This window comes from Fulmarus glacialis, unplaced genomic scaffold (assembly GCF_000690835.1).
Source record: "Fulmarus glacialis isolate BGI_N327 unplaced genomic scaffold, ASM69083v1 scaffold29291, whole genome shotgun sequence".
Lineage (NCBI taxonomy): Eukaryota > Metazoa > Chordata > Aves > Procellariiformes > Procellariidae > Fulmarus > Fulmarus glacialis.
Window position 1 is genome coordinate 1103 of NW_009195118.1, and position 27990 is coordinate 29092.

At 38.7% G+C, this 27990-nt stretch overlaps 1 protein-coding gene across 1 annotated transcript; it reads left to right on the plus strand.

The window, feature by feature from the left end:
* Positions 1-27967, plus strand: LOC104072222 (von Willebrand factor D and EGF domain-containing protein-like; the record flags this gene model as incomplete). The annotated part of the gene is made up of 26 exons (XM_009588007.1): positions 1-260; positions 1742-1831; positions 3160-3304; positions 3976-4190; positions 4516-4589; positions 7237-7510; positions 8921-9129; positions 9553-10535; positions 11781-11917; positions 14840-14995; positions 15604-15708; positions 16080-16194; positions 17869-18119; positions 18237-18456; positions 19005-19142; positions 19741-19803; positions 21313-21978; positions 22309-22404; positions 22489-22584; positions 23114-23209; positions 24519-24614; positions 24953-25048; positions 25546-25641; positions 25741-25836; positions 27160-27255; positions 27807-27967. Coding segments are annotated over 26 exons (5030 nt in total), but the record flags the coding sequence as incomplete, so codon positions are not given.
* Between the last annotated feature and the right edge of the window lie 23 nt (positions 27968-27990).

A 27990-nucleotide genomic window follows, 5' to 3' on the forward strand; every position in this document is an offset into this window, starting at 1 on the left:
GTACCCTGGCTCCTTCATCATCTCCATCTGTGTCACCGCCACTACCAGCCATTCCTGAAGTTGTAGCAGAGTTGATCAAAGGCAGCATTTACCTAAGGTGTACCTTTGGCATTCCTTTTGCAAACAGCTCAGTTGGATTCCTTGTAACTTGGTCAAGACTTTCTCCTGAAGGTATCAAAGAAGAGCTGAAACATGAAACAGCAGTTCATACGTTCTCACTTCTAGAACTAGATGGGATAAACATCAGACTTGGAGACAGAGTATGTTAAAACATAATTATAACCTCTTTGTATCTTTGTAAATATGGCTCAGTAGACACTAACAGTTGTTAGAGACAGAGTTCCAGCACCTTGCTGTATAATTTTTCTTGGCAGAAGCATACTGGCTCTAGTTGTTGTTTACACCAACAGTGCCCGTATGAGTGTGGAAATACCACAGAATATTATCACTGCCATTAAGGCTTTGAGACTGTCTGTCTCAGTACAGTATAGTGTGCCTGCAGGATAAACGTTTATTGAAGTTGCATCTTCTTCACCCTCTACTGTGATTTTGTTTGATACTGTAAATTAAGAGGATTTTTGGATACAACTGCGTCTAAGTGAGAGGCTGTAAGAGCCAGAGGTTGTGAGAAGCTGTGTTGTTGATTCATTAGATAGATTTGTCTTGTCTGAATCAATAATGAGCTGCTGCTTGATGGTTTTGTCTCTAGGATCGGATTTAAATGGTTTAATCTTTGCCATCAAAAGCAGTGGGAGTACCTGCATTACATTCTGCAGAATCAAGACCTAGGCTCTCATGGTAACTTTGAGAAGCTTAAGCATTGGAAAATCAATAAGCTTTCTACCTGTGTATATGAAAATACAGGTTAATTTTCCCTTTTCAAAATAAAAAAAAACAAAAAACCACGTGGTTGGTGTGCATGTGCACGTGTGTTCAAGCCAAAGCCAGGCTGCTTGGGTGGCTTATGGACAACAACAGCAATTGCTAATCCTCAAAAATCCTTTGGGGGCTTTGTGAATAATAATAGCCTGACAGTGTTAGCTCAGTGACAGTCAAAAGGAAAGGCACAGTCGTAAACTACCTGCAGCTGCTATGAATCCTTGGTTTTCTCAGGATCTGAAATATTGCATGTGTGGTCAACACATCTCAAAAGGGATACAGCAAAATAAACAAAGAAAAAGTGCAAAACCACGGTGGTGGTAGCGTGGAACTGGTTCAGTGGAGGGAAATCACAGTGAATTCTTCAGCTTGAAAAAGATTATCCAGGCCCATAACACCAGGAAAAAAGTATAGTAAGAAGGAGGAGGGGATGGTTGTTTTGCATAATCTAAGATTAATGGGCACTCAACAAAATTAAAAGGCAAAAAGTGTGAAACGGACAAAAAGAAGTAAATAACATGTAATTAAGTATAGAAGGCATTTCCACAAGATGTCATGGGGTGCAGAAATGCTCCAGAAGGGATTTGTTATATCGGTGGAGACTTAGGTGCTTGTTAAATGTGCTGGTTTGTACGCAAGTTCAAGAAGTTCAAGAAGTCTCTGCACCACTGGTGGAGTATGCCAGGACTCGATCTGTTTCTATGTTTTTCTTAAGCAGCACCATGGCAATTGGTAACTTCTGGTGCAAACAGAAGACTGGGTGTGATGAATCCATCAGACTGACCCATGATGGCTGGATTTTGTCTTCATGTGGCCACATCATACCAAAAATGTATTCTATTATGCTGGTTTTGTCCTACAGGTCTACTGTAGCAGTTCTGCTTTTTTCATGGAGAAGCCGGATATACAAAGCTCTTCCGTTGAGAGCAAGGAATTTTTTGCTGGTATTAAGGTAATTTTGAAAGAAAATAACGTTTTACTTTATCGTAGTAAGGAATCTGTCTGAGTATTGCTACAGCAGTCAGTGCCTCTAGAAGGCACTCAAAATGTATTAACTGTGAATTAATAGAGCATGTTGTTGGCTGTAGTGAACTTAAATTTGTCAAAAAGCAGAAGAGTCCCCACGCACTCAAGGTGCAGGAAGGCTGAACTGGCAACTCACACACGTAGTGAAAGCCTTGATTTCCAGCAGCTGGAGTCGACTCCGACGCTGTATTTGTAAACTAGGAGACCTGAGCCCTGGCACGCTGTTGTCTGTTACATTTAACTGCTGCTGCCTTTTCTGGCATGATTTTGGTCTATGCCAACAGGCTCTCCCAGCACGTGGCTCATGGGATAGCCTTGGCCAGGGCCTCTTCCCAGCTGGCCATGGGGGTAAGGGAAGGGTGAGGCCAACCTGGTCTGGGCTTCGAGAGGGAAATGGGGACATGAGCTGTGCCGTGCCACTTGGTCAGAGGCCAAGCTCCGAACTATTTTGATTCCTACCATGGATATAGCTGTGGGGACCCATTTGCTGGCCAGGAATGAGACCCCAATCCCAGAAAGACATACTACATGTCATTACATGTTGGGAATAGTCCTGTTGGCTTAAGGATTTGCCCTTCATAAAGTTAAGCATGAGCTTCTGTTTCTGCAGGATCAGGGCCCAGGTTTATCTCATGTAAGTGCAAGTCTGTAGTGCACACGGGCAAAAAGCGTGGATGCATTATTTTTGTTTTCCTGTGAGGCTGCGTTCAGGATTTCACCCAATGTACAACGCTCAGTTGGCCTCTGTTACTGATCTCTAGTTGCATTTTTGATTATGCATCTATAGTGAGCTGTGTTGTAAGTTTATGGAGAGGAATCCCAGGAGAAATATGGTGCTTCCAAATTCTTTTGGGACGTTGTTGCCTGTAGGTAGCTTCCCCCTCCCTTTCACCCAGACAATACACCAAACTGTTTGTATTTTAGCTTCCAGAAGTTACCCAGAGAATACGTTTTTGTGGTGTTAATGTAGTTTGCTAATTCCTTACCTTCCTAGCTAGCCTTTATTCTTGCCTTTTCCTTATCCTTGCCCCTTATTCCCGCCTCTTCAAGACTCTCGCTGCTGTGTCCTCATCTTCTCCCCAATGCCACTGCGCTTCAGACCGTCTAAATAAGCCTGATCAAGTGGAGCAGGATACACACCGTGCCATTCCATCTCTTCAGTTTTTTAGACTGTACTAGCTGGTTAGTAAGCCATAGCAGTGCCATAGTTTACTTGCAAAGCTTGCATTTTAAGTACAATTTCTTCTGTGCTAGATACATCCAGAAACATATGATATATCAGAAGACGGGAAGGAATACAGACTGGCAATAGAAAGTAGCATTCCTATTCCTTGTCCGGAGTTTAGCCAGCTTGAAAGTGACTGCAAAATCTCACTAACATTAAATACTGTTGATGAGGGTAAGTATCATCCTGATTTTTGTTGCATTTTGTATGTTTAATGTGTTTTTCTAAATATAACTCCTCCTTTGGAGAGGCTGTTACATTGTAAAATACTTTCTAAAATGTTAAAACAAAATATTGACAGGCTATATATACTGCTGCTGAAAGTATGGAAGAATGTGTCCATTACTTGCTGAAGTTAGGTGTTTTTTGGCAGCTATGGATATCGGAGCCATATTCTTTGACTTGAATAGACGGAATATCATAATACTTGCAAAGTTTATAATTCAGTTCATTTTGTTGACCTGTTGTGTTGCAAGTATCATATATGCCGTCGTGGAGGCCTCATTTTTTACTATTATTACCGGTTTCTGTAGTACTTTCTCAAGCGCAAGTCCTGTGAACCTCAGGAGGAGCCTTGCCTATGTAGACAACCTTTTTAGGTCATATTAGCAAGCCTATCATGATTTCCATTTGTCTATCAAACTGGAAAATTCAAAACCATTTTCTTGTGCGTGTGTATGAAGATGTAGAGAGGGGGTTTTGCATGACCAAACCTAAGAAAAATGAATAATTGTTTTAATTTATGAAAATGTTTGTCAATAAGTTAGAATCTATATTAACAGTCATATACAAAATGTGACTTACTTAGAGGAAAACTCACTAACAATGTGTTTTCATTAAAACAGGTAAAGAGCAGTTAGGTTTAAACTTGGCTCTTTCTTCTTGTCATGTGGATCTCCTCCAGAAACCCTGCAATAACGGAATCTGTAGTCAAGCTGTAATTTATTTCACTGCTGTGGCAGACTTTATGCAGGATGGAGACAGAATTACCAGAATTGCAGTCGAACCTATATTGAGTGAGAATTTCCTGTGGAATGGCTATCTTCCAGAAAGCACACAGGTTGAAAATCTTCATGTTAAGCTCTGTAAACTGGCCATAAATGTGGCTGATGTTAATGAAGTTTCTATTTCAGTTGTGACTTGCTGACTCACACCAAGATTTCTAAGTCATCAATTTTCCATTGTTTTATTTTCATTGAAATGTTGCCTTTTCATTTGAATTAATTTTTTTACATTTTAATATTGATATAACTACTCAGATTGATTAAAAGTATAATATAATATATTTATTAGAATGTAAACCAGTATCACAAGACAAATAATGTGCCTCAGTCTGTTTATTTCCTAATCTGACATGACTTACTATGTGCTTCTTTGTTTTGAAGATTACAGTAAAGGATCTACCCACTGCCTACTGCTACTCATTTACTGACCCTCATATAATTACATTTGACGGAAGGTAATCACTGGATTGCTGCTCTTAATTTTAAGTGTTGGGATTTTTTGTGGGTGTTTTTGGGGGGTTGTTCTATTTATTTATTTATTTAAAATCTGTGCTGGTGATACAAGTTAGCTGTAGTTTTCCACAACTGCACTCTGTATTTTACATTCTTTCTTAGACAATAAGGATAAATGTGCTTTAGTTAGTAAAAGCTTGCCAGTCATGATGATGTTTGTAATATTTCATAGAATCATAGAATAGTTTGGGTTGGAAGGGACCTTTAAAGGTCATCTAGTCCAACCCCCCTGCTGTGGGCAGGGACATCTTCAATTAGATCAGATTGCTCAGAGCCCCTGGTCCAACCTGACCTTGAATGTTTCCAGGGATGGGGCATCTACCACCTCTCTGGGCAACCTGGTCCGGGGTTTCACCACCCTCATTGCAAAAAATGTCTTCCTTATATCTAGTCTAAATCTACCCTCTCTTAGTTTAAAACCATTACCCCTTGTCCTGTCGCAACAGGCCCTGCTAAAAAGTTTGACCCCATCTTTCTTATAAGCCCCCTTTAAGTACTGGAAGACTGCAATAAAGTCTCCCCGAAGCCTTCTCTTCTCCAGGCTGAACAACCCCAACTCTCTCACCCTTTCTTCATAGGAGAGGTGTTCCATCCCCCTGATCATTTTTGTGGCCCTCCTCTGGACCCACTCCAACCGGTCTATGTCTTTCTTGTCCTGAGAGCTCCAGAGCTGGACACAGTACTCCAGGTGGGCTCTCACCAGAGCAGAGTAGAGGGGCAGAGTCACCTCCCCCGACCTGCTGGCCACGCTTCTTTTGATGCAGCCCAGGATACAGTTGGCCTTCTGGGCTGCGAGCACAATTTGTATTTCTAAATGCACGTTTTCGGGTTGTGGCAAAAGAGTGAAGCAAATGTACTATTTTCCTTTTTAGAGGAGTATGCCAAGAGAGGAGTGGTTGCTGTACAATCTGTTGACTATGAAAGATAGAAATGTTATTAAATATGAACAAAGATAAAATGATTGATTAGGCAAAACTGTTTTAATGCAAAGGTGTTTCCAAGTTACAGCCTAGTTTCCCTATTTCTGGGTATCAGCATCTGAATCCTTGTAATGATCAAGTTGCTAGAAACTGTTTGCTGTGTAACATTGTGCCGAGTTCGTTAATGGCATTGAAAGATACTTATTCACTGCTGCCACTTGCACATCACTGACCTTCTTTCTAAAGTGAAGACAGCTTCCGTGGCCACAACTGGCATGTTTTTGGTATGCTTCTGTCTTTCCGAGTGTTTCTAATTCATGGAAGGTGTCAAAACAAACACAGGTTCCACACCTGGGACTTTTATATTCTCTGCTCAGCAGAAGCACATTTCTTCAAGTGGCAGGGTGAGAAGAAGAGGATGTGTTGCCTCCAAATAAGGATGTTTTTGCCCAGCCCACAACCCCACTCTTCTTGTGATCTTGATAACGGAAGGGAAAAGACAAGTTGTAATTGCTTCTCTGGTAGCACTGTGACTAGTAGTAATAATAATAATAATAAGGTCACTGGGGTTATCCCGATCTTGCAGTTCCTCCTTCAGTGGAAATTACAGGGATGGCTTCACTGGGCATTTTAACCATTGATGCATTATGATCAACCTTTCTTAAGAAATCAGTGATATGATCTGGCTGGAAGCATGATGGTGCAGGGAAAGAACTTTCTTTTTAAGGATAAAGTCTGTTGCTACTTTAATTTTGATTTTATAAATTGAGGAAACAAGTAGAAAAGGAACTGTCCTTACTGAATCACGGGTAATCCTGTGCAGTCCCAGTAGGGCAGCCATCTGCAGTTTGTCTGCTAGCCCATTATACACAAAGCAAATGAGCATTCTGCAATTAACTGTCAAATGCCATTTATAGCCAAGAGGCTGTTAAACTTGCAGCAAAAGTTTGGGGTTTTTTCTTTCTTCTTTTTTTTCCTCTTCTCACTGCTGAATCATTAAATTGGCTATTTTAACCTTGCTTCGGGGAACAGATGGCTAACCCTAAGGAAAAAAAAAGTTGCTATTTACGGTCTTCATCTTAAATAATTTTCAAATCTTTGGGAGTAAGCACTCCTCATGTCCATCTTAATAAAGCAGACCTTTTTAAAAGTATGTGACTTTCTAAATCATTTTGTCAAGGGTACTTACGCAGTTTTCAGCAGCTGCCCCCCACATGCACACTGCTATGCATCTTACCGCTCTTGCTGCATAGGTGTACTGCTGTAGAAACACAAAGGTTGAGAAGGACCCTCCAGTTCCCTGTCATAAACACTGTTAAAAAAAAAAAATCAAAGAATGGCAGTGACTTCATGGTTATGTTTCCATTCACAACCATTGTCTACTCCACTCGTGCTCCTTCTTTTATTCCTTATTTTTCTGCTGTAAAACAGGTTTAATTTTTTTTTTATTTAGAGCTGCCCAGACGAAGAGATGATGGTGTTTATTCAGAACGAAGTTGTGTGTTGGTTTGTGGGCTGTACTGTTTGTTTTTTCTGATGCAGGAAAATGAGTTGCAGTATCAAAGTTCACCAAACATTAGAAATCTGTTTTAAGATAAAGTTGCTGACATGTGGTGATACAGTTATTTTATAACCAAAGTGATATCACACGCTATTCTTTTGATTCCAGACTCTATGACAATTTTAAAACAGGAACATTTGTTCTCTATAAGAGTACGTCTCGAGATTTTGAAGTTCACGTTCGCCAGTGGGACTGCGGAAGTCTTCACTACCCAGCATCCTGTAACTGTGGCTTTGTTGCCAAAGAAGGAAGTGATATAATTGCATTTGACATGTGCAGTGGTCAGCTACACGAGTCACAGCCGCACTTATCTGTAATAAACAGAGACACAACAGGAAGCAATGTCAGAATCACTGAATCCTACCTAGGAAGAAAAGTAACAGTAAGTATTAAATAACTGCTTGCAGACAAAATGGTTATCTCAGCAATTATTTTTAGCAATTCACACCAACTTCAGAAGTAAAACGTCTTTTCTTTTCTGCAATTAAGCAGTAGCGTAATGTTTATTTTACAGTCTTAGTCCTTTGGCCAGCGTTTTGCTTGTAAGTGAAGGATTTTGTCCTCAAAACCAAGGGTGTGTCAGCATGCATACCTGTCTGGAACCATGTTGTCAATCACAGTATCCAACCCTGTGTGGAAGGTGCAGTTTTCAGATTCTATATGCACTTATTTAGCAGCCTAATGTTCCAAAATGAGATCTGTGTGTCCTCTGTTTCGCTCATGCCAGTGTCATATGGGAAGGCTGTGCATGCAGATAATTAAGTATGCCAAATGACATCCACAGAATTAGAAGTGTAGATGGTTTCTCTAGAGAATGTGGCCCTCAGATAAAACATTCACATTTGCTTTTATAATTTCCTGTAGCTTTTCTTTTTTAGATAGAATTGCTGTAGGACTCCACTGAACTTCAAATGAAGCAGAATGTAAAAATGAGCCCTCAACTGCTCTTTAATCACTCTGTTGGTCTGGAAGACAAACCATAAAAACAGATATGCCTTTTCAACTTGGGTTTGGCTATTGGTACAAGACTATTTTAAATATTTAACTTTTATCTGAAGCACTTCATCTGAAGACCTCAGATATGAAATATTAAGATGACATTAGGCAATAGAGAAATTAAAAGGATACTGAGGAACCAGAAAAATTAAATTACTTGCTCAGATTTGTACAGCAAGTTAATAGTAGAAACAACATTTAAACTCGCAGTGGATTTTGTTCTTGAGACTCCTAGTATTTCTTTGAAGAGATTGTAAAGTTGCCTAAAAAATAGTAAATATTTGAGACTATTCTGAGCTATCTAGAACATCTAGGATCAGCTTTGCAGGTAGAAAGTGACTCTATATTAAGCTACTAAGACAGGGAATCATGTAGCTGACAAAAAGAAAGTTGAGAAAGGTGCTGCCAAAGAGTCTATGCGTATTACCAGAATCATCCCTTCCCATATGCTGGCATGTGAAGAGTGAGCAGCGCAGCTGATTTCTGATTCTCTGTGGTTTTGCAGTCACTGACCTTCCACAATATACCTGCGAATGATGTATGAAGTTTATGGACCTATAGTGCACCATCTAGCTGCCTGCTAAGGTTGAGATGTATAGTGTTTTTATTTACAGGGCTTCACGAGAAGAGGAAATAAGGAAATTTGTCTGATCCAGAACAGTTAGAGCAAGAATTTAATGGGATGTCTTTATATGCCTGGCCTTTTCCAATTGTTCCTTGCCAAGAAACATATCTGGTTTTATTAGGTGAAATAAAAATCATGTTTCTCATGATGATATCTTCAATCTCTTTCTAGGTTTTGTTTTCTTCTGGAGCTTTCGTTCGTGCTGATGTGAGTGAATGGGGAATGAGCATAACACTTAGGGCACCCAGTTCAGATTACAGACATACAATGGGACTCTGTGGCACCTTTGACGGAATTGCAGAGAATGACTATCACACTGCAAGTGGGGTGGAAATCCCAAACCATGCTAATGTTCCTTTTTCTTTTATTAAGGAATGGAGGTAACAAAATACTTCTGTTTCAATCAAATGTCATCATTTTTGGTTCAACCTTTCCTTCACACTCTTAAAACCTTGTCAAAATAATAATTAAAAAAAATCTTCCTAAGTTTTTAAGTTAATGTTAGAATGCCATCATTACATTCCATAATTAGTTTCAGAGAAAATTGAAACTGAAGTGCCAAATTGGTATTTAAGTAGTGTGATGTAAGATTAGTTTGAGTAGGTTTTGAACAAAGTATCAAGGTATACAGAAAATATCCACTCTTTTCAATTCTTGTATTGTAAGTTACTCTCATGGTTTTGCGATTTAACTGGTCTTTAAATATAGGTGTATGCTGGAGATTCCGTGATCTATGCTGTAGAAGTATGAAACAACAAAAAGCAAAGTTCAGATACAGTTTCAGCTTTCTCTTTCTTCTCTAGAATTTCACCAGGAGATAGCTTGTTTGACAAGACACCTGCTTCTTTAACATCTTCTAGAAAAACAGTCTTCTGTGACTGCGCCCTTGAAGATGCTGGATTATATCAATCAGTGAATAAACCAGAGACAGTTTCTCAGTCAGAACTTCCTCTGTCGTGTAAAGAAAGTGAAAATGGTAGATTTCTTTCTTTGATACCAGGACTGGATGTCACTGCTGAGTATCTTGGTCCTGTTGATCTTGTCAGAGGCTTAAAGAAACGTTCATCTGCACATGAAATGAATTCATCTACACTTCTGCAGAGGGAGGATAATCAAACCAATCTTCACAAAACATCACTAGTAAACACACGTGTCTCTGCAACCTCAGTGGGAAATACTGGTGTAGAAAGAGAAGGAACTTCAAGCTCAGACATTAGAAGAAATTCTCACCGTTACAGTAGTCATCTTCACAAAAGTCAATCTGTTACAAGTAGGGGGAAGCGCCAAACTTCTTATGAATACCATCCGGTATTTCTATTCCAAAGTCTTAGCCAAACAGACTTAGAGGGATATAGTTATTTTTTCCCAGAGGACCATGCCACTGACACAGACCAAAAGTTTCTTCCTTCTTGGCCCACACCTTCTGGCCTCACCCAGTCTAGCGTTTTGTTACTATGCCAGCAGGCAATAGCTAATTCCAGTATAGGAAGATCTTGCGGTGGCCTTCTTGGCCGGCGAATAGAGGATGCGATCAATATGTGTGTTAAAGATTTGCTGCTGAAAGATGACCTCAGTTGGGCAGAAGCTTCCTTAGCTCTTCTAGAGAATGAATGTGAGAGAAGAGTTTTAGAAGAAATAAATTACAACCGGCAGGAACTTGGGTCGGTTGAGAGCCTACTTATTGCACTAAAGTGTCCCAGTCTCTGCAGTGGTAATGGGGAATGTACAGAATGGGGCTGTGCATGTTTTCAAGGCTACAGCTCATATGACTGCAGTATATTGTCTGGTAAGTGGCGGGGGGGGCGGAAATGAGATTTGCTTAAATAATGTTCTCAATGTTTGTGCAACATACATTTATTTTGCTGCCTTTCTCTCCTGCTTTTGTACGCTGACAAGGGTTCCCTATGGTGGCCCTGTTCATTATCCAGCGATTTAGTTCCAGTTTAATAGAGCCGTAATTGTTTTTTACTCCTCCTTCTTGTTTCCGAAGGGCAAAACATGGGCTTAGTTTCTGGTATGTCAAATTTAAAAAAACTACCACTCGGTGAGTTTGCAATCCAGAGTATTGCCCCAAGAGATTAGCAATGTTTCCACACGCTGTCTTCTTCAGGGAAGATCTGCCGCATCCATCCATCCCCTATTTTTTATAGTCTATGTGATCCTGTTTATTAACTGTAAGTGGGATATTTTTCTCTTTGGTTACGTCTCTATAAGCTAACCATTAGATGTGGTGGGAGCAGAATTGATGGTGAAGAAAAAAGAGCTAGAGCAAATAGAGCTGGGAAGAGTTTGTTTGGGTTTTGTGGGTTGTTTTGGGTTTTTTTTGGTAAATAAGACAGTCACTAAAAATTCAGTTAAGCAGGTATACTATAAAAATATGAAAAGTACTGCAAAAGTCAAAACCCTTTCAAAACAAAACCTGTTAATATTTTGTTTTGCAATGGTGTTTTTGTTTTAGTGACCTATTTAAAAGCAAATAGAGAAAGAGGTAAGAGAATAATAAAAAGAAATATTTTATTCCTCTTGAAGCTAAATAAACTGGTTTTGCTTCATAAAGCCTATTTTTGAGTGTTCTAATCTTTGTCAGTTTTTTTCCTGAAATAACTTCCAGCTGAGATGTTTTTGTTTAGTCTTTAAACAAAAAATTCCCATTATAAATTATTGCATAACTGTAACCTTTACAGTTCCTATTACTAGGGCCTGAGCTTCACTTAGATTTTATTCTGCAAGTGTGGTGTAAAGAACCATAGATGAGAAAGCAAAACACGTATTCACAAGTGTTTGTTATGAACAGTTATTTTCTCTGCTTCATAATATTCAAGTTCCAAGATAAGACAAAAGCCTAGCTTTAAAGTTAAGATTCATTTTAACAATAAAAAATGTCTCTGTTTATGCCTTTCTTCAGCTGGGTCCAGATTTCATTGTTCACATAGTTTTCTTGGTTGGATAGAGAAATAAACATACTGCTTAATGTAAATGCATATGAGTGAGTTAATATACTGACATTCATTCTCTAATCTCTACTTCGAAGACCAGGCTCCAGAAATTACAGAGCTGGAGAATGTTGGGCTGTGCGATATTCGACAGTATGACTGCACATCAGTGAGAGCTTTTGGACATGGCTTCAGGGAGTCATTGAATCTGAAATGTGAAATTATCAAATTACAGGTAGGACTCGCCGAGTAGCAACAGTTACATTTTAAACTTCTCCGAGAACGAGGGAAAAATGTCTAACATACTATGTATGCATTGATGATCAGGGTACAACCCAGTGCTTTAGTAGAAGCTAAAAGCAAAGGCACTCAGCACTTTGCAGCAGACACTCAAGTCTTTGCAAGATTGCCATTTCCTCCATGATAAGAGAAATACAAAATGTAATGGGAATGTTCAGCAGCCAAGAGGGAGATAACAGCATACGGCAGCTATCCATCAGAAAAGGGCAAGGGCAGGCCTATTAGCAACAAGCAGTACATTGTTGTTCGTTTTTTTAAGTGCTTATGGAGAGGAATTGAAGTACCACTTCTTTGAAAAGGGACAGCAAGGTTAAAGACATTACTAGATTTCTGTCTCAAATCTAATGCTTGAAATAGCCCTTTTATAAACATAATAAATCTGTTACGAAAAGCTAAAGGCATTTTTGATGTGTTGTCCATTTCCCTGGGGTAGAATGCCACAGCTATTTAATGATAGATTTAATGTCAGCTCTATACCCCAGGTTTGAACAGGAGATTTAAAATGTTGGACTGTAAGCTGAGAGGAATCTGTATAGAGAGACTGTTGTTACTCAGACCTAGAATTTGCTCAAGGCAAATTTAGAAGGAGTTTACAAGTGTTAGCCTGGAATAAACAATTGGCAATTACAAGTTTTTATGTCATGTTAGACACGAGAATAAAAAAAGCTTCAAACTAAAATTGATATGATGATAGCCGTGGGGGGGGGAGATGATGAAAGGGGAACCACTCAATGGGAAAATTTTGTTCTTGAGACAAAAGTTTTCCTTAGCTAGTTCCAGCAGATGCTAAAATTATTTTGACCGATTAAGCAATGCTGGCTATAGATTTTTCTTAAACACAACATGTGTCCACTTATTCTGCACGTTGGCTTGAAATGATAAAGTCGAGAGTAAGTTTACACTCCATTAGGTTAAAAGACTTTTAGACCAAGCTCACAGTGAAACAATTATTGGGAGTTCACTTATCACAGTTTGAAATGTCTCAGTTTTAACTCATGGCAAGATATTCTAATATAACACTCTTTGTGATGGTATATTTGGCTCCCAACTACAAAAGTTTTCTGTATTTAATCATTTTTATTGATGATCTTCTCACTGATAAGAGTCAGCTGAGAAAATGAACACTACTGCTGTTATCCACAGTTGAGGAGGAAGCTGAGAATTTTTTCCTTGAAAATACAAAAGAAATGATGTTTGGTTTTTTTGGTTTTGCTTAGTTTTGTTTGTTTAATTTTCAGGCTGGAGTAATAGTGACTTTATGCAAATGTCAATGGACTTGCAATAGTATAGAACTCCGCGTATTTTAAGATTAAACTTAAACAATCAAAATTTCATGGAAGAGGCATTTGGGCAGAATTTAGAGCTAATACACACTGAATTTCTTATTTTTTATATTTTCACTTTAGAAAGGTTAAATCAAATCCATTGTCCATGGGCTGTCCTACCATGTTAGGAAGGATGTAGGTCTCGTGCATGATGCTAAAAGAGGTGATTCAGAGAGTTCTGTATTGAAGTACCACACAGATGCGGGACTACTGCACATCTCTTGATAGAGGTTTAGGTAGGACATAGCCAAGGAGCCTATGGTTACACAGATTCAGAATTTACTAAGATTTTTGTGAAGGATGAGGGTGTGTTTAATCCCCCAAAACAAAAATACAGTTTTAGTTCCTTCTTATTTATGTTGAACTGCAGAAGTAAGTTTTTCTGTGAACCTAATAAGCCTTAATGCTAGTAGATCTGAAGGTTTTTTAATTGGTTTTTGAAAGGTTAATATGTTTCTGAAAAAATTATCTGAACTTGTCTCCAGCTAATAAAAAAAGGTTTCTGGAGAAATAGACTGCATCGCATTTCAAAGGTTATGGTACTAAATGCACTCAAAATGACATATATAGAAATATTTAGCTATTACACTTTTACTCACCCTTGCTATGAATTCCTTAACTGAGTATAGGATGAAAGAAAAACAAAATGCTTGGTTGGAACAAAAATAGCTCATATGTCTTTTCAGCAAAAGTTTTTATTTTTGTTTGTTTAAAAAAAAAAAAAAAAAAGCAAGGCCTTATCAGCAGATGACTCCCCATGTCAGGATTGAGACTGAATAAATGTCTCGATTGGCTCCAGTAACTGAAACAATCTCAGCTCAGTAAAACCTAGTCAAGCTCAAAATGATTTTGGTCTTGCTGTTCTCTTGATTATTAGTCTGTCTGGATTCTTACTTCCATCTAACTTTATTTTCAGTATGCTTATCCCTGCTTCTGCATCAATACTTCAGTCAAATAGTAGTATTATCCCTATTCTGTTACCTTGAACTCTCAGGATAGATCCTTGGATGACTTGTCCTCACTGCAGTTTAGAAGAAAAGTCTACAGGGTTAATGGTGTAATCTATTGGCTTGTGCAAGGTCTTAATGGCTAACCGCCAGTGTTCCCCCAGCACCCAGAATGATACCTGAGCCCTGCCAAAAACCTCATCTGTTTCTTCGACTAAAGCTTGTCCTCTCATGGGAGCAGAGGTGGAGGGGGATAGAGGCACTTACACATCGGATCAGTGCTGTTAGAGGATCACCCGCTGCTTAACCCTCCCATTACTGTCTAGCCGGAAGAACTGTTTGTCCTTGGCAATGCAGAGCCACAGGGCTGTGCAGCAGGAGACTTCTCTGCCTTTTCTTACACAGTAGCAGGATTAGGTAGAAATCTACCGGTGCAAACAGTGGCATTTAATATTTCCCACTGCATTCTAATCCAAAGACATTAGACTTGTTCAAGCACTGTGCAATACATGTTTTTTTTCCTCTGATAAAAATATTTTCTTAATGTATTTCACTGAAAAACAGATTTTCTGTCTTAACATTTAGTATAGTGATAGACAATGGATTCCCGGAGAACCTGTAACTATGCCAGCTGCCTTCCAAAATGCCAGGACTGTCGACTGCCAGTTACCAAATGATGGCCAGCAGTCTGATGTCATGGATCTGGTTGATGATAAACCCATTGCCAGGTGGCAAATAAAGGTAATCCCAGAAATTTCAAATATTCACTTTACAGATACTCCTATTAAGATGAAAATATATTACATAGATATTGTCCTTTTTTTAATGGTACTAAAGGTGGAACTCAGCTTGCTTAACTTGGGGTCTCAGTTTCATCACCTAAGCTTAAGTGTTGAGTGCCATTTGAGAGTGTTGTCCTGCAAGGGGACTGGTAGATTCAACCTAGGACCTACAGAGACACATGTTCTTCAAGAGTAGAAGTTAAAGGTCAGGTAGTTACCCTAGAGCATTTCAAATGACATTAGACACGTTTATGGGAAAATTGAGTTGAGCCCAGTCTACATGTACGAATCCCTGTGTGAGGTAGATATCTGAGCTCTCATATGGATTGAGTCAATAAGGTCAATAGAGCCTACACACTATTCAATTTAACCTAAAGTAGACACCTACATGTGGTTGGTCAAATATCTGCCCAGACTTATTGGCAGGATTGATTAGATTTCTGATGACTATTATGGGAGTTTAAACAGCTAAATGTAGGTGTCTATCAATGGCTCATGCTGGCAGTCCATGCTGGTGATACGTTGATACCTGTATGGGTTAATCCATTTTTACTGTACATCTTGCAGATTTCTAATGATGGATTCATTTATAGCAACTCTAAAACAATGATATTATATGATGGAGCCTGTCAGACATGTGAATCACAAGAATCTGGGTTATGTACGTTAAAGGTATGTATTTCATTACTCTCTCTGTTTATTATGAAAATACACATCTTTTCAGGCAGAAAAAATCTAGAAAATTCAGCAGAACGTACCCTGTTCTTGTTTCTAACAGGGATTTTCCATGCATAGAAATGATAAGCACAGAAAGAGAAGCTGGGATGAGGCAATTTTGAATTAAAAAAAATCAAACCAAAAGCACTTCATATAATTACCAAATAAAACCAAACGTGCTGTCAGTTGTTTAGACTTAAAAACAACTTTAGTTGTTTAGTGGAAGTGCAGAATAGGTTAGATTTTATTTGACACTTTACAAATTCATCCAGATTTACTGTTTGATAACCAAAAATTAATGAATCACATTGTCATTTCTCTAAAAGGAGAAAACATGCAACATAGATGGACACTGTTACGGTGAAGGTGACACAAATCCAACCAGCCCTTGCTTACTCTGCAGACCTGACATATCAAAGTTAACTTGGTCAGTTGTTGAAAGTAAGTTCTAAATAGTTTTTTTTTTTAATAGCAAGAAGTTGAAAATCTACTAAGTTTTTAACTTACAGAAATAGTGAAGTTTTAAGTTTAACTAGTTAAGTGTTTCATCTAAAGCTTAGTACCCACTACTTTAGCTTGTCATTTGATCTTGGTTTTCATCTGACATTTCTCCTAATTTCTGAAAATGATATTTTGTTTTCCAGACCATGCATGTAAAAGGCTTTTTTTTTTTCTTGCCCTGCCCTCCCTCCCCCCGAGTAGCTGTTACAAATAACTTAATGAAAATTAACACCTCTCAGCCTAATTGGCACTTCGAAGTCTTTTGATATTTGGCACAGCTGCATCCACAAATGTTTGATTTCAACATTTAGGAATAAAATATGTTTTCCAACAAATGACTCTGATGCTCAGATCTTAGTCTTTGGATATACAGATCATATTGGTCCCTTCACCAAATGGGATCTCTTGGGGCTTTACTAGTAGCCATCCAGCCTGCCCCATCAACCCAAGTCCAGAACATCTCAACTACAAGTGTTCCGTCAGTGTTTTCGTGGGTGAATGTGCTGGCAAGACTCTGCCTGGATTGGGAAGGGTCCTGTATGAGTGGGACTTCTGGTGCCTGTCTTGCTGAATCTTTTCCTAGTTCAAACTTGTACTGAAAGCCAAGGTAGCTATACCTATTCCACAGAATGAAACCTGAATGAAATGAATTAAATGAAACTCATCCAGCAGTCAGGGAGTCTAGGGATTTCCATGTTACAGCCACGGACTGGAATTCAATTTGCCAAAGTCAGAAATGGGAGAATGTAAACTAGAGGCAATTCCCCAAAACCAAGGAGCACAACCTCTTCTCCGGAGTGGATGACATTAGGAACAGGGTGTCAGAATCTAACTGCTGAGACACTGATTACAGCTTATTCTCCTTTCATGGTTTCTGCCACAGTGGGTGGGTTCCTGCTTGGAGCGGTCACTTCACTGTAGCCCAAAACTCAGCAATCTTAATCACCTTCCTATGTCCCAGATTCAAAACCTACGCTCTCTCCAGAGCTTCTGCTTCTGTCTTTCAGAGAACTTGTCCTGGTGCTGGGGTTTTGTTTGTTTGTTTTCACCTGGTGTCTCTAGAAATCTAGTTATTCCTGCCAAATAGAGCTCAACAGTGCAGGCATCTAAACAGACTAAGACTTACCAGTGAGTAAGTTGTTGTGTGGTTGAAATCCTTCCTAGGAACGAGTGAATAACTTATTCCATCACCTCATGCTCAGTTTTGCCAAGACAGTCACCGCAGCCCATTCCCAGGTATTGCTTAACAGTGTCTACTCATTTGTTAGAGGAAACACCAATCACCTCTGAGTTTTATGGCTTCCTGTACTTTCATCTGCGAACTATCTCTGCATAGTTAAAATATAGTGGTTAAATCTGATAAATTCTGAGTTTTTTCTATGTGTAGATGCACTGCATCTTTACAAGCTCTTGCGTAGTATAAGTAATTTCTTGGTTATGTTGTTACAGTTATAATGAAAATATCTAGTGTTTTTCCTGTGCTATTCAAATGACATTGAATTTAAGAGAAATAATTACATGTGATTTCCTTAATAGATTTTTTTTTTTTTTTTAAATTTTTATAAGTATATTGCAACTTTTGCTTAAAAGAGGAAAATATCTCCTTTGTTACAGACAACCAGCCTCCAGTGCTTGAAGCTTTTCAGGGCCTGCTACAGACTTTTTTTGGAGAAGATTTTGTATATCAGTTTTTGGCTTCAGATCCAGAGGGCTCTGCTATTCATTTCACATTGGATTCTGGTCCAGAAGGTGCCAGTCTTTCCCCATCAGGTCTCCTTTTGTGGAAAGCTGTATCAATGAATCTCCATAAATTAACATTTTCTTTGACAGATGACTGCAATGCAAAGACGAAGGTAGAAATAGAGGTAATGAATATTACAGTAAAATGACACCTACTAGTAAGATGTTTAAGATATCAAATTACAAAACTCATTGCTAGTTCATTAAAAAAAGAAAACTGTCTTATTGGGCATGTCTTGTAGGTCAGTGTAAAATCGTGTGATTGCCTAAATAATGGCTCATGTGTGACAAACATTAATTTCCCACCTGGAAGTGGAAGATATCTTTGTGTGTGTGTGGCTGGATTTGAAGGTGATCTCTGTCAAGTGAATACTGATGACTGTAAACTTAACCAGTGTGGTATTGGCAGATGTGTGGATGGAATAAACAACTATTACTGTGAATGTCCACCTGAACTTCAAGGTAAATTGCTACTTTATTTACACACATTTATCGCGTTTAGTGATAAATAGGAGTTTCTAATTTTATGTCTACAATTTTTTTTTTAAATTTTTGACTGTAAATAGTTTAGTGTTAGAGTATGAACAAATGTTATGGTCTTGTGACACTTCAAGATTTTTCTTGCGTGAATATAATGGTTGTTTATATTATGAGAGCAAATTTCCATTGTTTTCCTCCGCAGAGGTAAACTCAGCAACATGGTGAAACATAGGAGTAATGAGTTTGGTTACAGTGTGATTCCTCTTATGCCTGCAGATAAAGATGTAGTCCCCACAGCCCATCTTCTCCATATTCCGCAACAAGCAAAATACTTGATATAAGATGAAAAAATGTGAATAGCAAACCTAGTCAGCTGTACTTATTAGATGTACTGAAATACTTTGTTGCACTTGATAGATGCCCTTTTTGTATTTCAGCACCTGCATACATTCTACTTTTATCTTTTATAAACACACTGTCAAAGTCTAGTGACACAATATGATAAAAAAAAAATCTGTATTTCAATGCAGGTAAAAATTGTCAAGATGATGTAGATGAATGTGTATCCAGTCCTTGCTTCCCTGGAGTATTTTGCTTCAATACTTTTGGTTCTTACTATTGTGGTCCATGCCCAAATAATCTGCAAGGAGATGGGACGTCATGTTACGGTAAAATTGCTTGTTTTTCAGAAGAACGCTATTATCTTATTGTCATTCAGATAAAATATCTTTGGTTGTGCTTCCTGGTTCTAACAGTAACTTAGAACCCTTTTCAGTAGTCAGCAAAACAGGACTGTGTCTCTGACTGTTGATAGCTGGGGCAGAATCTCAGCTGATGACAACATCAGACTGCACTGAGTCATATAGTTGTAAAACACTTTTTCAGGTGGCTGGAAAAAATAGATACAAATTACTCCAATTCTTTTATATCAAAATATAATACAATGAAATGTATTTTTTTTCTGCATTATTTTCATAATGTGAGCAATTATTGACAAAATATTTTTCTATTAGATTGCTTAACAGAAGTATTTACCCAAATCAAGGCACTTGCCAAATAAGGTACCCAAACATTTATTTACAATGCAATTACTGAATAACTTGTATGTTTAAAATACTCTGTTGAAAACTTTTAAGAAACAATTTTTACTCTTTATCTGCTTTCTGAATTTTGAGTTATTTTTAATATACTATAATGCTGTTTGTAATTTATTTGCAGTTGAAACAAAAGTAACTACTAATGTGCCTTCACATCTTTTGTTTTTAGAAAGCTTTGAAGACACTAATGTTGAAAGAAAGGATTCCACAGGAGAAATTGGAGGGAATAAAGGTGATTTTTTTCATGAAGAAAATGGAATTTCTGATTCACATACTGATAAGAATATAGCTGGCAAATAAAGGTTCTAGTCAGTTTTGTTACTCACTTTAATTTTTCGGTTTGACTGAATTTAATTCATTACTGGGGTTGTATTCTGATCTGAAAAATGAGACTGAAATGTCAATATCAACAAATCCCTTAGGTCAGTCAAGTCATTTTATTGACAGTGTGATGTATGACATTCTTACTGTTGCCTTTTGTTTTTGTGACTAACCACTGACATAAAATAGGTAACATGGGGATAGGGACATCTGTTATATGAGATAAGCGAAAGTTTATGGCATTATGTTGAATGCCATTTTCCTGCTTTAACTCAAAGGAAAGGTGAAGGATATGGCAAGTGAATGTCTTAATTCCAAAACTCTGTAAATGCTCTTGCTGGCATTTCCAGCTCTGTGCCTGCTGGGGCTTTCTTTGCAGGAAATTCTCGTGTGTCTTTTACCTTTATCTCTGAATTGTTGGGGGGGGGGCGGGGAGGAAAACTCTCACTCTGCTGCCAGTGCTGGATAATTCTTCATTGTCTGCCAAATGGTTTGCTTTTCAGCAGTGGGAGACAGCACTCTGTAATAAGATTCAGTAAAGTTTAACCTTTTATAGACCATTTTCTAGTACCGTTCTAAATGGGGTTAGGGACAGAGCTTAAGTTAGGTTGGATAACCTCCTCCAGTTTCATTCCTCCTCTGCCCTGTAATGCTAGAAGCCCATATACAGCATTCTGCTGTTCTGGGATTCCAGTGCCATACTCCTTTCCACAACCCACCAGACCACCCGCTTTTCCCGGGCAGAATATGAAGAACTTTTCATTCACTTCGCACTCCTTTCAGCGAGGAGGCTGAGTAAGTCTCTGTTGTTTATAAAACACGTGAAACATCCCACTAATAAAACCCATGCAGAAACTTTAAGAAAGTTGATAAAAAAGTTTGGACGGTAAAATGTGGTAATACTTTTGCTGCAAGGTGGTGGATTATTCACCTAAAATACTGTCCGTGGTGCATCAGTAAGTATAAGCATGTACATACTTGTGATTAAATATCTGCTTCTAGACTCTAGGCTTATTACTAGCACTTAGACACACTGGTGAACCATAAGCAGTATCTTTTCTTTAAACTGTTTCAGTTATCTAGTTGGAAGCAGCATGTGCAGATGGTAATTTGCTTTATTGACCCAGTATGGGAAAATCTCTGCTGCCTGCCTCATGTATATGGTGCTTTCTCCTTATCTTCCAGCCAAGAAAAGGCCATGGTGAGGGTGGGAAAGGATGTAGCCAGAATACCTTGATCTTCTGCAATTCTGCCGGTTAGGAGTTAGGTTCTACTGCATACATATATTCTGATGTAGCACAGGGAGAGAATTCCTGAAGCACAGAATGAATGGGCTGTACGTTTTTCTGTTCAGAAGACATTCCCCACCCTCAGCAAATTCCTGTACTTTTTCCCTCCCCTTTCTTTTAACATGCTGTAGGTTTTCAACAGTCATCCTCTGGGAAGGTTTTAAGCATCTCAAGCTATATTCCCAGTTCTTCAGATGTCCCCGAGAGATTTATTTCTACAGAAATGGTCAGTAGCAGCACTCCAGCAGCCTCCACAGTAAAAACAATCACCGCTTGGAAGTCATTTAATTCTCAGAGAAGTGCTTCTGTACAACCTGGAAACATTGCTCATGCTCTCAGCGCCATCAGCGGCCACGTTGCCAACATGGAAGAGAGTTCTTCAGAACATGCCGAAATGACTGCATCTTCAAGGAGCCGTGCTGTATCGCCTGAGAAGAAAACAAGGGCACAAGTTGAGGCCTATTTTGAGACCAGCAGGAAGACTCCTCCTACCAGCAGAACAAATATAAGCAAAGGGCTTGCTTTGCCAAGCAGAGTATTCAAAGGTGGAAATGCTCACAGAGTTCAGCACCTATTAGCCAAGCATAAAGCGAGTCCTTTACCTTTTGTCCGTGTTGAAGTCACTGTCCCACCAAAAATGCTTCCTGAAGAATTGAGTGAAATAGTGATTCCTAAAGCAGTAACCTGTACTGATTTACCCTGTTTTCCTGGCGTACCTTGTGAGCCAAGTCAGGATGGAAGCATCAAGTGTGGTCGTTGTCCTTATGGTTATTATGGAGATGGCTTCACTTGCAGAGGTATTACAAATAACTGCACTAAATGCTTTGCAGAAAAGAATCTTTTGATATCTTTATAACTTGAATGTACATTGTACTGTGTGATCAGTGAAATGCATAGAGTATTGAATTTTCTCATTTTCATTATTAATATTGGCATAGCCTACAGGCTTTTAGTTGTATGGATGCACTTAAAAATATTGTTCTGATGTGTCTCAGGCTCCCCACTTAGGGGCAGAGACCTAATGGATTCTATGTGATCTGTTCATTATGTTAGGCAAGACACAGTTGTGCTGAAATGCCACTTTCATTTTCCTTATTCCTTTCTCTGTTTTCTTTGTTGCCTTTCAGCAAGATGTAGACAAACCTGTGGCAAAAATATGGAGTGTGTGGCACCCAATATTTGCAAATGCAAGCCTGGTTATGCTGGTTATAACTGTCAGGCTGGTGAGTATGGCATTTTGATTTAGCCTGTGGTAACTCATATCCACAAATTAATGATTTGAAGATTGCTGTTGACTTTTTGCACAGCTCTATGCAGACCTGATTGCAAAAACCATGGGAAGTGCATTAAGCCCAATGTCTGTGAATGTCTACCAGGATACAGTGGCTTCACTTGTGAGGAAGGTAAATAGAATATTTTTCGCTTTTGAATCCATAAATACCAACAGGATGCTGTAAATAACTTCCATGACTGTTCATTCTGACAGCAAAGAGGTGTGTTCATTTTACTTTTACTTTAACAGAACTCTTTGAGTAACATGTTGGTATATACCTTACTTTTTTTGATATACACTGTAAATGTTGCTTGTGATTGGATATTCCTAAATTTAGCTTTCACAGTAAGTACAGGAGTTCACCAGTGAATGCAGATGCCTTTAAGCTAAACACTCTTAGAAGACTGGGAACTCCTGTCTGGAAATTGTCTCAGATTTCTTCTTTTCAGGGTGACCACCACTTTTGGGACTCTGTGTACTCTGTTGGAATTAAGTTATTGTTACTTATTTTTGTCAAAAGGCATTGCATATGTCTCATTATTTTATTTCCAGTTCTTTGCTCACTGTTAATTATTAACATTTCCCTTTTTCTAAAGCATAACCAATCCATGCATCTTTTTAGAGGTGATTTCTTGAACAACATAATTCTGTATCTGCAGCACATTGTAAACCACCCTGTCAAAATGGAGGCACGTGCTTGGCCAGAAATCTCTGCACCTGCCCATATGGTTTTGTGGGACCAAGATGTGATACAAGTAAGCACAAAAGCATAAGGGAAGAATACAGAACATTTCTCCTGTTCTTCAGGAGCAAGAAAGCAAATAATGGTTTAAATTTTTGATGCACTCTCTCTAATGCTAGCAACTGACATAATACCTGTGCCTCTTTGAAGGCTCCCATACTTGGGCTTTTCGAATATTAGTTAGATAGTATTTGCACATAACTTTGAAAACATAATGTACTATAAAAATTACAAATAGTTCATTATTTATGATTCACAAATGTGGAAACATTGAGCATGTTGTGCGTGTGCTACTACCTTCAGAACAAACACAGATGTTTAATATGTCCTTACAGCTTTTTAACTTCTATGATCTTAAATTGGTTAGACGCTGGGGTACATTCAGAAGTTGGTATCAGTGAATGGTGGGTCAGAAAAACTGGGATACAGGAAAACTGAATTCAGAGTCACATTTTGGGGTCTTTTTTTTTTTACCTGGCTGAAAACTTGGAATGAATTAGTCTCACATAAATTGTCTGTTACAAATTCTACATGCTGCAATTTGGCAACTCCAAATTTTGGGTAGATTTCATACTGGTAATTTTTATCACTTAGAGAGTCCAAATTTAGACATGCTGTTTATATATCATTCACCTGAATGTGCCACTGCATTATTGACCCTGAATTGAGAAAGTTCTTTGTTCGTCTCTTCCTCAAGTCCCAGGACTCTTCATTCTCAGTTTTTCTTGTTCTAGTTTCAATTGTGGCACAAAAAAAATGCTGCTCTTTGTTAAGCAGTACTAAAGAGAATGAGATGTTATCCTGAGGTAGTGATTCATGATTTTCCATAGCCATGACATTTTAATGTCTTTGCTTGTTAGTCTCATGTCACTCTATGCATGCAGCTGCACTTGCTGAAGTGATGGAGGACACCTGAGTGAACTTTCTTGGAGTCCATCAAATCCGTCATGTAACATGGTCCATTTGTCTCTTAGTATTGAATTTCCCATTTTTTTAGAATTTTTTTGAAATTTTGTAGATTTTTAACACTGAATATAGCCAGACCGTGGATAATTACATGGAAAGACATTTTATTTACCTTTATAGTCTGATGCTAGCTTTTTATGGCTTTGAGACTGGATTAATCTATTCAGCAATTCCTCTTCAACTAGTGGAACTGTATATTATTTCCAGTGTTAATATTTGGGCAAGAACTGAAAAATGAATCAAGCATAATTTGTAACATCTCTCTCTCTCTCTCTCTCTCTCTCTCTCTGCCCCCTTGAACCCGTCTCCTCCCCCCCATCTTCTCCTTTGTTTTTGCCCAACTTCTTGGGTGGTAGTGGTTTGCAACAGACACTGTGAAAATGGTGGTGAATGTCTTACTCCAGACATCTGCCAGTGTAAACCTGGGTGGTACGGACCTACGTGCAGTACAGGTAACACTCCTGCAACTTCCATGTTCCTGGGAGAGCGTCCGTAGGACCTCCCATAGTTTGAAATTTGGAACCACGTGGCTCAGACAGCAGCGATGGGCGGCTGCTTCCTGCCGCGGAGCCCCTGCACCTCCTCTTGTCTCTGCATGTTAATTCTGCTGCCAGCAGCACCTCTAGAAAGTCTAATACCGATCCTAAAATTTTGGGTAAAGATTTTATGTGAATGGTGTTACCTGCAGTTATCTTAGGTGTTCAATTCCCGTCCTTGCAGCAGAAGCACGTATTTTATAGACTTTATTTGGATGTCATGCTTCCCACTCTTCCTGACCCTGTTTCTGCAGCAATGTGTGACCCGGTGTGTCTGAATGGTGGTTCCTGTACTAAGCCAGATGTTTGCCTCTGTCCATATGGATTCTTTGGTGCCCAGTGTCAGAATGGTAAACTTTTTTTTTTCTTTTTTTTTTCCCCCTTCCCCTCTTAGCTGCCCCTATGAGGAAGTCCGTGAGAAAACACTGTTATCTTAAGACACAAAATTCACAATCAAGTCATGTACCTGGTGCAAAACAGAGATTACATTATTTTTTAGATTTTATGGCTGATTCAGTGAATGTCCAAGGAGAAGGGAGACTCAAAATTTGCCATGTCTTCTAGTCAGCTTTGAGCAGTGTTCAGCCAGTTCCAGTGTATATTATGTAGTCTGGTTACTTGTGTACACATACAGTTGCCAACCTTGACCCCTTTTTATCTGATTTTGTCTGTACTATTGACATAGGCACCTCCACATTAATATGATTTTTACGAGACAGGCCTGATAGTGCTGAATGTCTATATAAGCTATCAGAATTTCAGTGTTGCACTCCTGTTTCCTAGAAGTATATCGCTAAATCAAACAAAATGCAAACTACAACCTTTTCCTCCTGTTTGTATCTTTTAGCTGTCTGCAGCCCGCCTTGTAAGAATGGTGGTCATTGCATGAGAAATAATGTCTGTACTTGTCCTGATGGGTACACAGGCAGAAGATGTGAAAAAAGTAAGCCAGTGTTAAAATCCTTCCAGGATCCGAAGGTAACCAATAAATTATTCTGTAATCAGTTAAAAGTATTAAACAGCAGATGTTTTTGATTTTAAGGTGTCTGTGAGCCACGGTGCATGAATGGAGGAAGGTGCGTAGGGCCAAACGTTTGCTCTTGTCCTTCAGGATGGAGAGGAAAAAGATGTAACACTCGTAAGTATCTTGTAGTTAACAGGAAACCATGCCTTAGAAGCAATATATGACTAAAGGACAACTCTGTCCACACAAGTAATATGAAGTTAATGCCAAAGAACTCAAGAATATACACCCATTTCAAAAATAATGGTCTATAACTTGGCAGCGAAATTTAGGATGGAGAACTAATACCATGCAGTTCTTGGGGTAAATCATGAGACCAAAATATCTTTTAAATTCTTGTATAGCAAATAATATTTGTTTCTTTCTTTATTCTTGTCTAAATAAGAAACATCTGTATTTCTGCAAAGAGTCACTGAAGTGAAAGAATTTCCGTTTGTGCTGTAGGACATAAAAGCAGATATAATAGAAAAAGAAGTACAGTGAACGATTGGAAAACACTGGAAACATAGTGTGAAATGATTGGAATAGAAGATGCAATGGGCACAAGCTCTTTAGGAAAGGTAGAAATAGGACTGTGATGGTAGCACAGCTCTGGGTCCTATTGTATCTTAATGAAGACATTGATGATGCATAAATAAAATGTGGCAGCGTGGATCAAAGCACAGTCTGCATGAAAATCGGCATGAGGATGGATGGTAGAAATCCAATAGATAAAGTGTTAGTGTCTGTCATAGTACCTACCCGAGGCTCAGGTATTGATATGGCCAATGAGCTCTCTAATGCCATGGAGGAAAAACAATTTTCCCTGTATTACTTTCTGTAATTATTGGAAAGTTTTATTGAAAAAAATATTACCGATATTGACAGGGGTGAGATATTCTTGGATATTGTGGAAGAGAGATTTGATTATCAACTAGTCAGTTAATCAATGAGAAATACTAGTGGTTTAGATTATGGCTTAATAAGGAGGGATGAATGTGCAGAAAAATGGGTCATAGAAAATAAGTTTGTATCAAATGTTCATGAGTTGATTCACTGTGTGTTAAATTGCGTGATAGACAAAGGATCTCTCACTAACATGTGGGGTTTAGAAAGGTAAATTTGGAAAAAACAAAGCTATTTAGTGGTGCTGACTTAATTTAGTATTTCAGGCTTTTGTAGCAATCATCTGTGATGCATCAGAACATCTCAATGCATGCTTTGGCTGTAGGGCTTTTTGTTTCTAGTTGCCTGTCTTTCTTTAATACCCTGTTGATCTTAGATGGATTTTCAGTGAAGATGATGTGACTCTTGTGTAGAGAAAGCACTCAACCTCTTGTGGGCATCCTGAAATGTAAATAATAAGTAAAACTAATCACTTGGGATATAACCAATGTAAATAATAAGTAAAAGTAATCACCTGGGATATAACCAAACTTTGTGATGATGTCTGTGCAGCAATCTGTCTTCAGGAATGTAAGAACGGTGGGGAATGTATTGGACCGAGTACATGTCATTGTCCTCCGCAGTGGGAAGGAATCCAGTGTCAAACACGTAAGAATGATGTGACCCAAAACCTCTTGCTTCAGCACAGTTAAAAATGCTTCAGCAATACATAGTGCCTAAAGTCCTATACCTTGGTTGTATCTTAACCCAAATCTGTGTCAAAGGCAGGATAGAGAGTAGAGATTCCTCTGCCCGTTCTGAAGCCCTCCAGGATGTGACGTTAGTCTGGGATCTTGCAGCAGCTTGCTTTAACACTGTATGCTGCTGCCACAGCCCTGAGAGGCCATTGTAATAGCTTGAAATAGTAGGATGCGTTAAAAACTACCTTACTCGTGTCCCTATGTTTCGTTCATGCCCTCAACATGTTCCCATATTAAATCTGCATCTTTGCATAAGGGAGATGGAATAGGCATAAAAGCATCATTGGCTCCACATGACTGTGAAGTCTCCTTACAGCGAGGGGTGTTTCCCTGTGAAAATACCTACCAAGTTCTCAGCTCCTATAAGCAGGCAGAACAAGTATATAGAGATAGTAGTCGCTTTTCCTTCACCAAGTTGTTTTCATGAATAAAGCCACGTATGTACCTCTCTTGTTTTAGCTGTGTGCAACCAGAAGTGTCTGTTTGGAGGCAAGTGTATATTGCCTAACGTATGCTCTTGTCGTCCTGGTTATACTGGAGTCCTCTGTGGGAAGAAAATACAGGTACATGTAGAGTCAAGACACCATCACAGATACAGCGATTTGGGAGTCATTATCTAGTCCGCCCTTGTCCAATGGAGCAG